Here is a 16,718-nt window from a genome sequence, read left to right on the forward strand (position 1 = left end):
ATTTGTTGTATACGTCAGAATTGAAGAATTCCATTGCAAATATTACTTGCCAAAATACAGGGCAAAAAAGCAGCAAGTGGAACACCCTGTATAAGCAGACTGTATGTAAGTAGTGTTGTTTATTACCCAGTCTTCAAATGATGTTTGGTTTGGAGCATTGGGTATGCATTAAAAGGGAATCTGATTAGCAATGTAAGAAATAACAATGATTTCTGTATAGAAATTTTATTACAAAATTAATAGAGAGGAATCATTATACAAAAATTATATGCTACACAACACCCCATGCATCTTCAAAAGCTGAACATAGTTTTGTACAGGTCAAGGCTGCAGACAGTGGATAGTTACTGATTGATACTTCCTCTTCTGTGTAATCAACATTCACCTGTAAATAAAAGAAATGTTAAGGAACACCCACAAAGAATGCCCAGGCCAGGATTCAAACCTAGGACCCCTGGTATAATAGAATGCTGTGATAACCATGAAGGTTAGCAGAAACAAATCTGAAATGGGCATGAGGATTATAGGGTTATTTTCTTATTGAAATTCTCCAGTTTTAACTAACCAGAGTTTGAAATGACAATGAGCAGAACTGGATTTTATAACCCAAAAAATAAGCATCGTTGTAACAATTTATGGGGCATTTTTTGTGTTAATAATAATTATTACTCAGATACAGTTGAACCTGCATTTATGTATGTCAAGGTGAGGAGAAAATAATACATATATCTGAGAATTACTTACAATCAAATTTAGATAGCATGTCATATCATTACTAAAATACTGTAATTGCATCTATTTTGAGGAACTGCATACAGTATAATACAGGTTATTTCTGTCAAAGTGGAATATTCAAGAATCTAAAAGTTTGTTTCTTAAATACATTAATTACATTTCCCACTTTATTAGTGAACAGTTTTAGTTTTGTGTGGATTAGCGTCCACTTCCTGTATAAATTTTACTTTCCGGTCCAGAGAGTAATTTTTCCTCTTTCTGTTCTCCATGGCCGAGCACTGATAGAACCGCTGTTCTGTTTTTATTATGGAACACTGTAAACGTTTGCTATCGGCATCTTTTTAACATGTGTACTTTAGTATCGCGATTAAGTGCAAAAGAAAATACATCTCATGTTCTGAACAACTGCGGCAAATCTTTTTCCTCTGATTTCATGCTGCGTGCAGCCTCTCCTCGCCTTCTTTGTGACACCACCAAGCCGCACTAGTCTTTCTCGCAACTCGAGACAACCGCCGATATGTCCGCCTATCCTGTTTCATATTTGAAATTCACCTTGTGTTTTTGTAACGACAAGAAATGCATACTTCTGTGCAGAGTTGCAAAAAAAGCCAGCCTTTTTGAATGGACCTGGCTTTTTTTTTTTAAAAAAAAACTAAAATTTTGGCGTTTTACTAATTACGGCTAACCTATGCCACTTGCAGTATCAGTCAAGAGTTTTAGAGGTTCACGAAGTTATATTTTGGAACCAACTAAATAATTTTACATCCAAGAGACACACATTGACCATTTCTGCTAGTTACTAATTTGTTTTTGTCGTATGTGAGTTTGTGTATTACCTACCCAATGACATAGTGGTAACAGTCTTATAATCAGGGGGTACCAGGTTTGATCCTCAGTGGAGACATATTGCATAGAGATTCGGATTCCATTTTAAAATGTAGGCCCAGTGCTGATTAGCCCATCTGAGCATAAAATGAACTTAATCGAAATTTTCATGTGTTTATGTCATCATATCATTGACCTTTTAGAAACAAAATGATTACTTATACTCAAATTGCATTCCTGTTATGTCACAAAAAATAAAGCAAATGCTAATACGTATTAATTAATTAATGCTCACATTAAACTATTGGACGTTTCACAACAATTAAAAACTTTACTATTCACAATACCTATGCAGAACTACATGCATATATACTCCATTTAATACTTAAGATCAGTATGCTACTACAAGGGAGATTTAAAGCCCAAAGTTACTTATAAATGCAATTATTATATTTGGAAAATGGCCACATTTTTGATTGGATGTTTTATACAAGTAAATATATTAATATAATTCATAGGTCTATTCATAATGTATAAATTAATTAATACTGTATTGTTATTATTACATGAATAGATAAAGAATAGAGATATAGTAGTACATATTCATTATCTAGCTTATGTGTAGTTAAGACCCCCAAAATTTGTAGAAAACAACAGTACAGTTAAGAAATTGAGTGTCAAAAAGACATAGAATAGAATATGTATTGAATATCCAAAAAGAATGTTAGATCCAGTTGATAAATAGCAGTTACTGATTAATATTTTCATGACACTGTCCTTGCCTTCCAATAAGTTCAATTATACAACAAATGCTAAACAAGTATATTTTCATTATTTCATTTTCGAACTTTGTAAGTCTTTTGGGGGTGGGGTCCAGAGGCCCGAAATACGTCCTTGGGGGAGGGGAAATATAAAAAAATGTGGAACATAGAGAAGATCCACTATTCTGTAGGGTTCATTGAATTTGGTTATTTTATCATTTTTCTGCCAAGTCTAATCGTGACGATATGATGAAACACTTAAACAACGCCCATTCGCAGTGCTCGAAAAATCTTCTTCAAAGCTAGGCGCCAGCTCTGAAAATCAGGCGCCAGGAAACCACCTACAGGCAATTGTGCATACTATAAGAAGTTCAGCATCACCGTATTCAAAACATCGATAAATCATGTGAGAAAGCGGGAAATTGGGGGTTGGGAGACAAAGAGTAAGAAATTGTTACTGATTCTATGGAATGTTCACAACGTTGATAAAAAAAAAAATAATTTGCTAAGTTATGCTGTACTGTAATGTGAACTTAGAATCTTCAAAATTTCGTACATGCAAACTTAAAGAAAAGGTAATATTACAGCAAAAGATCACAGTCGCCAGGCTGAAATTTTTAGTCGCCATGGTGACCTGGCGACTGGGATTTTTCGAGCCCTGCCCATACCCATGCGGGATTCAAACCCAGGACCCCTGGCATTGTAGCATGCTTTGCTAACCACTCTGCCACAGTGGTCGGCAAAATGCCATTGAGCTAAACATGCAATTGCCAAAGTAACAATAAAATATTTCCCCTTTGCCCCCGACCAAACAATCAGAAACACATTGTCATTTACTGACAAAGGCTTTCACACGGCTTACAGCTTGGTGCTTAATGCTTACATTCAATTCTCAGAAGTTTTCAACTAGTGTTGTGTTCCGCAAATTAACAATGGTTTCAAATTTCCTTTAATTTTTTATACCACTACCATTAAACAGCCTTGATAATAGTTAAATAAACACGTGAGTGAGTATCGTTGTTAAAACAATCTTGTAAACGCCGTTTCGCAGAGCTACGCTCCGCTTCTTCAAGTTTCTTTTTAATCAGCACATAAAATAAATCGTCAAGTAAACAAATCCAGAATTGGGTAAAAAGGTTTTGGATTAAAAGATTGCATGACTGTTAAAAATGTCACAAAGGCCTGGCAATACTTCTAGGAGCTGTGTTCCCATCCTACCTACATGGCTGGCTGACTGCTGTTACGTGCATGTGTTACATTCCTTCCAATGAGAACTCTATAGTTTCCGATGCAGTGTGAGTCACTTCCGGGGTGACATGGAATTTTATAGACTCGTTATCGTTTTTACCCCATCGTTTAAACATTTTGATCCATTTTTCATCCAAGTTGCCGTCGTCCCTATTTAATTTTTTCTCCCTGTCTATACAAATGCATGCTGCCTCATGAACGTTTCTATCGGGTTGTTTAAAAACTCTCTTTACCACTTCTCTTTTTCTAATTTTATGTTTCTTCTCTATAACATGCTCGAATAGCCCCGTTTTTGGTACTACTTCTTTTATGTCCTTGTCATGCTCATCCCAGCGTATTCCCATGTTCCTTCCAGTTTGTCCTATGTATTCTTTATTACATGAACAAATTATCCCTGTCCTTGTTATATCCCTTTCCGTCCTTTTTTGTAATCTGTAAAATACATCTCAATATTCCGGGGTGCTCTCATTCCCCCTTTTAATCGGAAGTATTATAGGATTCTATCGAACTTTTCCGACATCCCTTTTACATACGGAATCCCCACATATTTGTATTCTTCATCCCCTCTTTCTTTGATTTTGCTTTCTTCATTTCTATCTCAGTCTTTATTCAAAACTTTGTGGGCCCACTTCTTTATTCTTCTCATTTCCTCGGTTTTATAACCATTTTTCAATCCCATCTTCATTATCCAATTTTCTTCTTTCTCCCTTTCTTCCCTACAGTTACAAAGTCTACTAGCTTGTATGTAAAAATTCAGAGAGATTATTCTTAATTTTGTTTGCATGTTCAGAATCTTTGTGTATATATCTATCCCCTGCCAATACTTTGTGATAAACCAGTGTTATAACTCCGTCTTTAACTCGTTCGATCCTCAAATCCAAAAAGTTAATTACACCATCTTTCCCCTTCTCACTTGTGAATTTTATTCTACTATCCTCTTCTCCCAAAATTTCAACAGTACAATTCAAAATTTCTTTTTTCCCCGATTATCAAAATGTCATCAACGTACCTACGAAAGTATTTAATATCATTATTAACTTCATCTAATGCATCCTTCTCAATAAAATGTAAGAATATACTGGAAACTATTCCTGACACAGGGTTACCCATAGCTAATCCTTCTTTCTGTCTGTACATTTTCCCATTAAAACTGAAACAACTGTACCCCGAAACAAGTTGGAACCATCTTACAAACTCCCAGGCCGTAACAACATCAATCCCCTTATCCATAATCCAACGTTGAAGACAGTCTGCAGCTATGAAACAACAACGATACTCACTCACATAAGTGTTTATATATATTTTTTCTTTAACTATAGAGTCATTCCATGCGAAATCAACACAGCTTCCGACCTGACCATTTCCGATTTTCATGAAATTTGGGGAGTTAAAAATATGCATGGAACTTAGTAATTATGAAAATTTTTAGTTTCGTGCGTCTTGTAATTGTTAAATCATTCAAGGTCAAAGTTAGCAGGAATTGCCCTTTTTGAGCCCGCTTAGCTATACTAAATGTGCTGTATCTCCGCTCCTATTTTGCCTAGGAAGCTCAAATAAAGCTTATTGTACAGGGAATTAAACAAGCTTTCCAGTGATATATCACAAGCACACCTTTCGATAAAAATATAATTTTGTCACGTGACCTTGACATTTGACCTTGAATATCTCAAAACATGTCATCACCAAAAATTGTGAAAAAAATATATTTGGTCCCGCATTCCATACTATAAAACATATCAAAAACTCATTCTGGGACTGCAATGGGATCAGAAGATACAAAATAGTATGTGTAACTATGTGACTGATAAAAGCCTCATTACATGAACTATGACGAGTCAAAAGTCCCTTAACATCCTTTACAAAATGTAAAGGAGTTATCCTGGTCATGAAAGAAATAGGTTAGACACAGGGAGATCCCTAGCTATGTGTGTCAAGCGCAAGTCCAGCATATTGTTGATCGCCATATTGAATTCAACGCAAACATTTCAAAGGGAAGTGGGTGATGTGATATATCAAATCAGGCTAGAATTTCACGAGAAATGAAGCAGCGAAGGTTTTTCCAACTTATTTTTAGGCAGCAAAACGTTATACGCATATCTTTCACTTACGATATATGCACATCATAGTGTTGTCAATATTCCTGTGAGCATACTCGTTGACGTCTCTCACACTCACATAGAAAATTTGGCAATGTAGCAGGTGCAACATCATCGCAAGCAGCAACTATGCCTTCTCTCAGATGGTCAATATTAGGGACTTTTAGTGCATGCACTGTTCTCTTCAAATGTTTCTGAATGTAAAAGTCCTCCTAAGATGTTAGATCTGGGGAATGTGCAGGCCTTTTAATACATCCCCATCCGCCCATCAATCTACGTAAAAATTTACCATGAAGAAATTGCCAAAATGTTCACATAGTGTGGTCACACACTGTCCTGTTTCAAAACTTTGGAAAAAGTGCCATGTCCCGTAAGCAAGGATGAAAAACGTGTTCACTTAACACATCCAAGCATCCCTCACCATTTAAGGTTCCGTTGTTGAATATGGACCAACGATTCACGTTCTCCATACACTATACCACATCATTAGCTTACCAGCAACAACCATTCGGCTGGGATCTGTCTACTGTAGATTATCAAATCACAGGTATTGCATATAATTTTTATTAACTTTACCGTGAACATAAAAATTAGCCTCGTCACTGAAGAATTTTTCATTCCAAAGGAAGTGTCACGTAATTGTTTGAGATACTTTTCCCAATATTCTCTCCACTAATCAAGTATTTGGTGAATGTCGCTGATTAAAATCATATGCAATGGTGCGTATACTTCTTTCTCTCCCAAGATGTCAGCATGATCTCGACGAGTTCCTAACACGTTAAGAGCATTCTTAAAACTTTGTTTTTAACACCTCGAAAAGGAGAAAATGGTTACAAGTTTGCAGTAATAACTTTTTGCTGGTTAAAGATACTTTGGATAAACCTTCGCTGCTTCATTTCTCGTGAAGTTCTAGCCTGATTTGATATATCACATCACCCCCTTTCCTTTGAAATTTTTGTGTTGAATTCAATATGGCGGTCAAAAATGTGCCGGACTTGCGCTTGACACACGCAGCTGGGGATCTCCCTGTGTCTAACCTATTTCTTTCATGACCAGGATAACTCCTTTACATTTTGTAGGGGGTGTTAAAGGACTTTTGACTCGTCATAGTTCATGTAATGAGGCTTTTATCAGTCACATAGTTATACATATTATTTTGTATCTTCTGATCCCATTGCAGTCCCAGAATGAGTTTTTGATATGTTTTATAGTATGGAATGAGGGACCAAATATATTTTTTTCACGATTTTTGGTGATGACATGTTTTGAGATATTCAAGGTCAAACGTCAAGGTCACGTGACAAAATTATATTTTTATCGAAAGGTGTGCTTGTGATATATCACTGGAAAGCTTGTTTAATTCCCTGTACAATAAGCTTTATTTGAGCTTCCTAGGCGAAATAGGGGCGGAGTTACAGCACATTTAGTATAGCTAAGCGGGCTCAAAAAGGGCAATTTCTGCTAACTTTGACCTTGAATAATTTAACAATTACAAGACGCACGAAACTAAAAATTTTAATAGTTACTAAGTTCCATGCATTGTTTCAACTCCCCAAATTTCATGAAAATCGGAGATGGTCAGGTTAGAAATTGCACATATCTGTGTTGATTTGGCATGGAATGACTCTATAATAAAGTGAGTAAACGCACTATCTTAAAATGCATATAGTCTTGATTAGCCTTGATAATTCTGTTTAGAAAATAATATATAAAAAAATTAAATGACAAAAAAATAATAAAAATAGACATCTATAGTGGAGCCCAAGTTAAGAGTTCAGTATGGGCCCTTATGGGCTTTTACTTTTGAGATCACCACCCCTAAACAAGTGTGTTTCTGTCAGAAACAAAAGTCGTTATCATTCGAAGAGAAAATAATAAATAAGCAAAAAACAGAGGAAATGTAAGCCGTTGATCTTTATAAAATGAATTTGCCATGCTGGATCTCACAACGGTTGAGAACCACTACACTAGATGGCCAAAATACACCACATCTTGTTCCATGACAAAGTTCCGTGGCCATTAAGTCAAATTATAAGTGATACACTTGAAAGCCAGAAATCAAATATTTACGCCAAATACAAATGTGAAGTAGTTTGATATTAGATTTTCGTTTATAGACATAGTTTAAGAAGAAACTGTATCATGAAAGATACATTTCATTAAGTGTGTTAAAACATGTAGCAAGATTTCTTCTTTCTTTTGCTTTATGTGCAAATCCAAATATTGAAAAGTGCCTCCCCAAGGCGTAGTGGTAATGTCGTGGCCTTGTAATCAAGGAATCCCAGGTTCGATACCTGGTGGAGGCACATTGCGCAGTGGTTTGCATTTCACTTTAAACTGTAGGTCCAGTCTCGATGATCCTATCTGTGCATAAAGTGGACATGACAAAGAAGTCAAACATTGAAAATTATACTATTAGATTCTATTTACAATATATATTTATGCAAAAGTACTCAAGTTATGTGAGTGTGTGTACATAAAAAACCTACTGAAATTTGAAGATAACTATCCATTCAAAAAAGCAGTCATTTTTGCAAACTGCTTATGTGTAGCTATGAATTCCATGTTGAAAGTTGTACTTTAAATTTAATATGGGCATCTTATTACAGTAGAGAGATAAATGAAAGCTGTGAAATAAGATAAACACAGCCAAGTATAATGTATTTTCATTGATTTGAAACACTTTCGGGGGGGGGGGGGGGGGGGGAAGCCATGGAAAAAAACTGTTTTTTTCTTCCAAAACGCAGTTTTTTTCCCCGACCACTTCCAACTCTACTTCTGTGACATTGTTGTAGCTTGGTCGCGTACAAATAAGGTTTAATTAACATGTTTTTAAATTATATCTTGCCGGAATCTACAGTAATTTGCATATAAAACAGAATTATGCAGAACTGAGTTACGTATAAAGCAGACTCAAAAGCATATATTTTTCAAAATAATGCAAACATAAAGCATCAAATGCATTGTAATTCAGGAGGATGTCAACAGTGAAAATACAGTTTCATCTGGTGGCCAGATATTTACTGTATTGATGTGAGAACCTTGCAAAAACTTACCTTTCCATGTGCCATTGCTCCTATGACAAATGTTACGGGTTCTTCGCCTGGTACAAGGTCTTTCGGATTCACCAACCTATTTGAGGCAAATGAAGTTCCAATTTTCTTGCATCCTGCTGGTAAGTGGTCACTGATGGGATTGCGAATTACTTTCAGCAGTTTCATATTTCCATTTGATGCTCTCACACTAAATTTGTGCAGAAGCTGCACTGAAAAAAAATAATAGAACAAAAAAACTATTATTTTTTAGAAAAGATCAGAGGCGAAGATATAGTACAAGCATTATTCGAATATCATTTAATGTACTTAATGTTTTAGCCTTATTTAGTTTCCATCGCACTCGATTTTGCGAAAAATTACGGCCGCACACTCCCTCAGCAGCTCTGTAGCAAGCAACAGGCTCAATGCTTGTGGCTGCTCTGTGGGAAAATAACGCACCCGAAGGAGTCACATGGCGAAGCGTGAAATTCGAGTGGAACCCACCCACAACACTTCTACCAAAAAGCTCTTCTTGATGAGCTTGCGTTATTCCCGAAAATAGCAGAGCTCAACCCGAAAGCAGACTGATATATTGCCACCAAAAACTAGTAACGAATATTTGTCTTCATGAACACGTAAACAAGATCGCGAATATAACAATAATTCTTAGTCATAAAATAACTAAAATAAGTTATTATCATTGTTCTAAATTCCATATATATATATATATATATTATTCCATATTCCGTATATAATTTTATATTACAATTTATTTTAGATTTCGCGAATTGTAAAATGCGATGTGAGTACATCGTCTATGCATGTGTTTCTTTGGGTTGTGTTTAACTTTTTATTTTAATGTTTGATTCCGAATGCGATTTTTAGGGTGCTCACAAATCCTAAATTACAATCACGCAGCATAAATTAAATAAATAGTTATTTTACCTAAATCAGTTTGGTCACCTTTTCCCCCACATTAAAAATAATGAACAAATAAAGGTACTTATAAATAAATAAGTACACATCACCTCCACTCATGACCGGATCAAGAAAGTGTGGGGCGTTACCCCCACACCCCCTATACGCCTTCATGGCGTGGTGCTATGCACAGGGGTGCACTTTATAAATAAATAAGAAATTACGTACCCCTTTAGTCGTATGCGGAAAGTTCGCATATGTAAGACGTTTACTACCATACGAATAATGTTACCTGGAATTTTGAAAGTAAATGTGACGTTTGCGGATCATATGGTTTATTTTTAGAACCCTCACTTTATTATGATATTTTGACAAATCCAGCGAATTGGCCAATGAGGCTATAAACTAGGTATGTACCGAAGCAGATTACAGATGTATGAAAATCGGCAGAAATTGACATTATCGGCATCGGCAAAAATCCGATATTTAAACTGGTACAGATTATACTAGAGTTTTTACCTTCTAATAAGTTTTATATTCTAGTTTTGTAAGATTTATTGAAAATTTGGATGATTTGTCACTATTTTATAATAAAATTATTGCAAACTCTCATTCAGAGGATCAACCTAACTATAAATCCGAAATTGGATAACCAGGATCTGCTGTTGTATTGGAAATTCAAAAATGAATATTCAAACCTGAAGCAAGTGCTGAGTAAATACTTGGGCATACCTGCTGCATCAGTATTCAGTGATTGAGTGTTCAGTGTTGCTGAACAGATTTGAGATAAGAGAAGAAGTAAGTTACTTCATGAAGTGCTCCCAAATCTCGTATTTCTGAAGTTGAATCTGGCAGAACAGGAATTCATTTTGCATTTCAAAGAACTGCTTGTGTACTAATGTTAAATCTCTTGAGAATCCATTGTAGGTGCAAATGTACATTCACATCTCTTGAGAATATATATGTATATACATATGATATGCAATAGAAATGTACATAGCAAATTTATTTTTGTCATGCTGAAAATAACATCCCATTTCTGTTTAATAATCTCATGTATCGGAATCGGTTAAATAAACACATCCAAAAGTTATCGAAGAGTATATCGGCATCGGTAAATTTTCAGCTTCATCACATCGCTACTACAGAGGCTGATTCATTTATATTGAGCCGAATTCAATGTGCCACTGTACCGTGCATGTGCAACGCATCGCCGTGAGATTACCCCGAGGCAAGCAACAGTATCTCGTTAGTCACGCAGTAGAGCAGTGTGGTCGAGCGTAGTCTGAGGCTGCCGAAACTGAACAGATTCTGGGAGGGGTACATTGTTGCCCTTTCTGACGGTAAGTTCACGGCATTGCGCATTGTAGAAATGTGTAAAGTGCATAATTTCCATGTAGGTCGTGTCACTGTTATTCGTATTATATGGAAATATGCGGCACAGAGTCCTGGGCCCACCACACCTACGCGAGCAGCTAGAAACCGGCCTCCCGTGAAGAGGACCCTGCCGCTATTGCATGTTGTTCGTCGTATGGCGACCTCCAAATTTCCCCCCACACAGCCTGCAATGGCCAGCAAATGCCGCACATTGCAGGCGACAATCAACCGTGCCATTCACAGGTATTTACGCCTCAAGGTCATTCGCAAGAGCAGTATGCACGCCCTGAAACTGTGGCTGAGTGAAAAAGGGACTGCAGGAGCCTGTACGAACGTCATCTAGCGGGTGATCGGTGGAAGTGGATTTCCCTCTTAAATTAGGGGATTGTTTGAGATTTTGGTCAGGAGGTGCGATTGGCCCCATTTTTTTTTAAGATGGGAACGAAAATGCAGTTACGGTAAACGGTCCTCGTTATCTGAACATGATCAGAAATTTTGTGTGGCATGCTCTGGATGAACTGGATACCGTGAGTATGTGGTTACAGCAGGACGGGGCTGAGGGAAGTCCAACGGGTAATTGGTTCAATCGACAGAGACGTCTGCACAAGAGTCATGGTGAACTTCACAGATCGAGTTACTGCCTGCTTACGAAACGGAGGTGGACATATGCCAGACATAATTTTTCACTCTTAAATCACATACGGGCATATGCCGGACACTTTTCACTTTTAAATTATTAAATCGTAGTGAATGTGTAAAATAATAAAAAACAAAATGTCAACTTTCATGCAATTTTGGCTGAGTTATTGCATTTTCAAAAACTGCGCACTTTATGAAACACCCTTTATAATAAAGCATACATACCCATCAAGCCAGCAAATCTCTTGAATGTTCTGGGTATCCTGGTTTGAGGGTTTATTTCAATCAACACATTCTTTTCTGTATGGATGTAAACCTGCAAATAGAATTGGGGAATGGTTGTTGTACAATTAAGAAATGAACCATGCCTCTTTATGTATAAATCCTAAACAATAACAAATCTTCAAAGTTTCAAACAAATAAAACAAACTGCTTTCAGGCATTACAGTTTACATATTAAAACTAACCTTTTAGCACCACAATAGAAACTCAAAAGCTGTATTCTTTGTGCAAGATAAAAAAACTTTCGATATCACTTTCCTGCTATCAAGTAGAGCACACATTTATTTATCAGATGAAGGGAGTGTGCGTTCTCCTGAAACGTCACAACAAAAAACTGTTTCTTTATGCTTGTACTAACCGTAGACTACAAGAAAAATTATTTTACAATGCAAGCAATGCGTACATACAAGAAAAATTATTAAGTAGAGTTATACGAGTAAAAATTACTGTTAAAAAATGACATATAATCTCAATATGAATATTTTCAGTATATTTAGATGTATCTGAGCATTCATATCTAATGGTGTAAGAAATTATTACCTGCAACAATGCAGCTCTATTTAATGGACTATCAAACAGCATGAGGAGACACTGATGCACTATGTCTGGCCTGCATGATCCTGGATCCCGATTATTTCTCTTCAATATATTGATATGATCATCACAATTTAGAAGCTCAAACGAACTGCCCACCTGAAGAAAGAAAGGAAAAAAAACATACAATTTTGCAAATCCAAATATTTTTTTTTTCCTGAGCTGTGAAGTAGGTTGTATTATTTTAGACAGAATATCCAGCCTTTCTTTGATATGTTGGATGATTTTCACAAGATGTACAGAAAGATAGGGAAATGAGTATGAACTAATGTTTGAAGTATATAGCAAAAGCAAAAGTACAATGTGCAAATTAGGTTGTTTCTTAAAATCAAAAATATTTCCTGCACATTCTTCTTCGTTTAAATGCAATTGTGCAGATATACCAATATACAAATCGGAGTGACTTATTTTCACCAGGTGGTGAGGCTAGCTTTTGAGCTATTTTCACCAGATTTCCAACTGCATGTCATGTTCTGCAACCTGGCCTGGCCCGCTACACGGATGTGTGTATTCTTTAGTTGTTGATGTATGTGAAGCTTACGTTGGTGTGCATTTATTTTCGTGCAGGAGACAAGTACTTCTTTTCTGCACATCACGACGAAGTTGAAAATGCACCGCAAGGTGTTCTGATGTGGACTGGTACTGCTAATATGTTATAAGTACGAAGGGGTATTACCTTCCTAAATGCTTTCGTTGTTAGGTTAGGCAGGTCAGGTTTAGGGCTTTTAGCATTACAATTACTTTGGTTCGGTAAATACTTTACAACACCTGATCATGTAATTTCGGATATTTTCTGCTATTCTCACTACCTGGTGACTAGTAGTCACACCCATTTTTAATTTAAAATAACTTCTTAGCAGTAGTTTCAGCAATACTGCCAATAAATTATTAAAATAAGAGTGAATGCAGAATATAGAAAATGTCTCCAATTTCGTTAATATTTGGTATAAACCAAATTTGGCCTTCTAATCACGAATCTGTTGTTAAAATGCGGGTGAAAATAGTCACAGCCTATACAAATGAGTTAGGGCATTCGTGGTGGTGTGATGCTAATGTTATTGCCTGGTAATCAATGGGTCCAGGTGGACGTACATTTCACAATGGTTCGGATCCAACTTCCATTCGAGCACGAGGTGGACAAACATGAACTGTAGGTCATTGTAAATACATACAATGAATGATTTAACCCCCTAAAAATTTACACAAAAGCTCAATTATGGTCATTTTGACTCTACATATATCCTTACATATATGTGGTAACAGTTTAGTATATCGGAAACACATTTCTCCATTTTTACAGAAGAAACCACTTACGGAAATGAGTTTGTCTAAGGTTTACAACGTTCGTCGAGGTATTTTCAATCATCGTGGAATATATTTGACTGGGAAATCATGTATTTTTGAAGAGAAATATCTCACCGACGCACAATTGCCATTGTTTTCATTTGCCTCCTGCACCTAAACCAGATGCAGCTTACGTTTCATGACGTAACCCCATGTCAATGTTTCCAACCCCCTTTTTTTTTCTTCCTATGCTTGCCTAATCTAACCAAACCTTATAGGAAAAGGTTCATGAGGCTATCCGGGACTGGTTCGTGGAGCTATCCGTCAGCTACCCGTGCATAATGTACAATTTCCACTGGTGACGAACACGACAGTAGGTATTTTTCGGTGAAGAATGTTGGAAACACTGCATACCCACAACATGAGTCAAGATGTGGCCGCCATATTGTGTGTTATGGAAGCAAGGAAAGGAATCAAAGAAATCACTATATCTGAAAAATTGGGTAACAGTTTCATACAACGGAGACACATTTCTTCAATTTTACACAAGAAACTACGGAAATGAGTTTCTCCAAGGTTTACAACGTTCGTCGAGGTATTTTCTTTGATTGTGGAATATATTTGACCGGAAAATCATGTATTTTTGAAGAGAAATATATCTCACTGACGCACAATTGCCATTGCTTTCATTGGTAACACTTTACTATACCGGAGACGGATTTCTTCAAATTTACAGGAGAAAGTACTTACGCAAATCATTTTCTGTAGCGTTGTTGATATTCGGGAATGTAATTTTGATTCATTTTAATGCGAATGCATGTGGTTTTCTATGAAAATCTATATCCGACGTGCTATTGCTGCTGCCGCCATTTGCTTTCTGCACGAGAGCACAATACGCTCTCGTATTGTCCGTATATGCTAAATTGAATGAAAGGAGTGCTAATGGAACCTAACCTAACAGGCCTAATCTAACCTAGTAGGCATATCTCGTCCCCGTGATGGTTCGTGGGGCTATCGTGAATTTTTGGGGTAACGTCAATGGTTTTTGTGGCTACCCATGGATGGTTTGTTGGAAATAAGGAACAACAGTAAGTACTCGTTGATGTAAGAAATAGACATTATTTTCGTTAGAAATTCATTATTTCACCTAAAGAAATCTTCCGCAATGCAGAATAGTACGTTAGCAATGTAAAAAAATGTGAAATAAATCATTGATAGGTGTCTCCGATATAGTAAAGTAGTACCCTTTCATTTGCTTGCCCTACGACAACCGGATGCTGCGTACGTTTGATGACGTAAGCCCCTGTCAGTTTCAACCCCCCCTTTTTTTTTAACTATGCTTGCCTAACGTAACCAAACCTAACCTAACCTAACCTTATCGGAAATGGTTTGTGGGGCTATCCGTGTATGATTCGCGGGGCTATCCATCAGGTACCCGTGCATAATGTATAATTTCCACCGGTGACAAACACGATAGTAGGTATTTTTCGGTGAAGAAGATTGAAACACTGCATACCCACAACATGAGTCAAGATGTGGCCGCCATATTGTGTGTTCCGGAAGCGAAGAAAGGAATAAAAAAAAGCACTCAGAATGTGAAAAAATTTGCGTTAGTTTTCGTGTAAAAAGCATAATGGCAAACTTGAACTATGTTGCGCAATACACAATTGGTTAAGTACGAACCATGCGAAACACAAAATATCCGCGTTTAATGTGTCTCTGATCTATGAAACTGGTACCAAAAAGGGTGTTTGTTTTCGGGTAACAAGCATAATGGCACCTTGAACTATGTTCCGCAATACACAATTGGTAAGTACGAACCATGCGAAACACAAAATATCAGATTTTAATGTGTTTCCGATATACTAAACTGTTACCATATATTTTTCATGCTTATACATAATACTTGCCTTCACAGACTCCAATTGTGCATTTTCCAAAACCACGATTAATCTTTTTTCCTGGTTTCGAAGATGTGATACTGTCGCCAAGTGTGTCTTCGGTAAGTCAAATTCTTCATCCTCGTCAGTTGGAAGCCTTCTTTTCTTTCCCATTATTGACTAATGTACTGTTTTAATACATAAACTGTCACTAGCTGTGTAAAATACCACTTCCTTCTTCTTTACAAACAAAAAAATAATGAACTTTAGAAAATATTCATCAAAAACACGTTGTTTGTGTATTTTGCTACGCAAGCATATCTACCATACAGTTTTGCGCATCACCCAACACATATTCCACATCCATTGTCAAGGGCAATCTGTGACGTCATGCAAATGGTCGATGTGTTTCTCTTTCTGGCCGCAGTGCTTGTTTTGAATATTTTGAATACAAATTACTATGTTAAAGATGTTTGAGACACTTAGAGTGTAGAAAACTTTGCGAATTTACCACTTTAAGCATAATTATTTGGAATTTTCCGTAGCAGCGGGGATCATATTATTTAGGCCGAGCCTGCTGCCAGGCACGTGTCAGCAGTAAGAAAAAGCGTCAAATTTGCTCCTGCCACGTAATTCATCTGCTAAAAGGATGTTACAAATCTTAAGAACAGATGAAGACGAGAAAAATGCAAGTTTATGATTAGTGGGAATTAACGTACAGGTAATTTAGAACCTTTATCTTTAGAAAGCATTTAGCGATATTATTTTAATGCTAACGGAACCTAACCTAACTACGAGAACATTTAGGTTTATTATTAGAAGAATGCTAAGGGACCTAATATTAAAACATTTATGTGAAAGTAATCGCTACAACTTCACAGTATGTGTTACAGACGTAATTCCATACAAAGCATGATGAAATCACAATAAAACAAAGACCGAGTTAGCTGCCACGAGCATCTCTTTTGAGGTTCCAGCAGAAAAAGAACGTGGCAGCAGACACTACCTATTATTTAATATAAAATCAATTTGTCCATGAGAGAA

The 16,718-nt window shown here is 36.6% G+C and overlaps 1 protein-coding gene across 1 annotated transcript; it reads right to left on the minus strand.

Moving 5' to 3' along the window:
• Nucleotides 1–217: 217 nt before the first annotated feature.
• Nucleotides 218–16,091, minus strand: LOC145992765 (ribosomal RNA small subunit methyltransferase NEP1). The gene is made up of 5 exons (XM_083129154.1): nucleotides 15,705–16,091; nucleotides 12,457–12,609; nucleotides 11,860–11,950; nucleotides 8,722–8,930; nucleotides 218–385 (listed from the first exon to the last, which is right to left on the minus strand). Exons 1-5 carry the CDS (start codon nucleotides 15,846–15,848, stop codon nucleotides 272–274), a joined length of 711 nt encoding a protein of 236 aa, XP_082985280.1. The 5' UTR covers nucleotides 15,849–16,091; the 3' UTR covers nucleotides 218–271.
• Between the last annotated feature and the right edge of the window lie 627 nt (nucleotides 16,092–16,718).

The sequence above is a fragment of the Lepisma saccharinum genome, chromosome 9, assembly GCF_977018435.1.
Source record: "Lepisma saccharinum chromosome 9, izLepSacc3.1, whole genome shotgun sequence".
Classification (NCBI taxonomy): domain Eukaryota; kingdom Metazoa; phylum Arthropoda; class Insecta; order Zygentoma; family Lepismatidae; genus Lepisma; species Lepisma saccharinum.

Coding starts and splice junctions, on each gene's coding strand:
- LOC145992765 (XM_083129154.1), bottom strand. CDS start 15,848: ATGGGAAAGAAAAGAAGGCTTCCAACTGACGAGGATGAAGAATTTGAC. Junction 11,951..12,456: donor ATAGAGCTGCATTGTTGCAG/GTAATAATTTCT, acceptor TTCTATTTGCAG/GTTTACATCCATACAGAAAA. Junction 386..8,721: donor GAGCAATGGCACATGGAAAG/GTAAGTTTTTGC, acceptor TTTTATTTACAG/GTGAATGTTGATTACACAGA.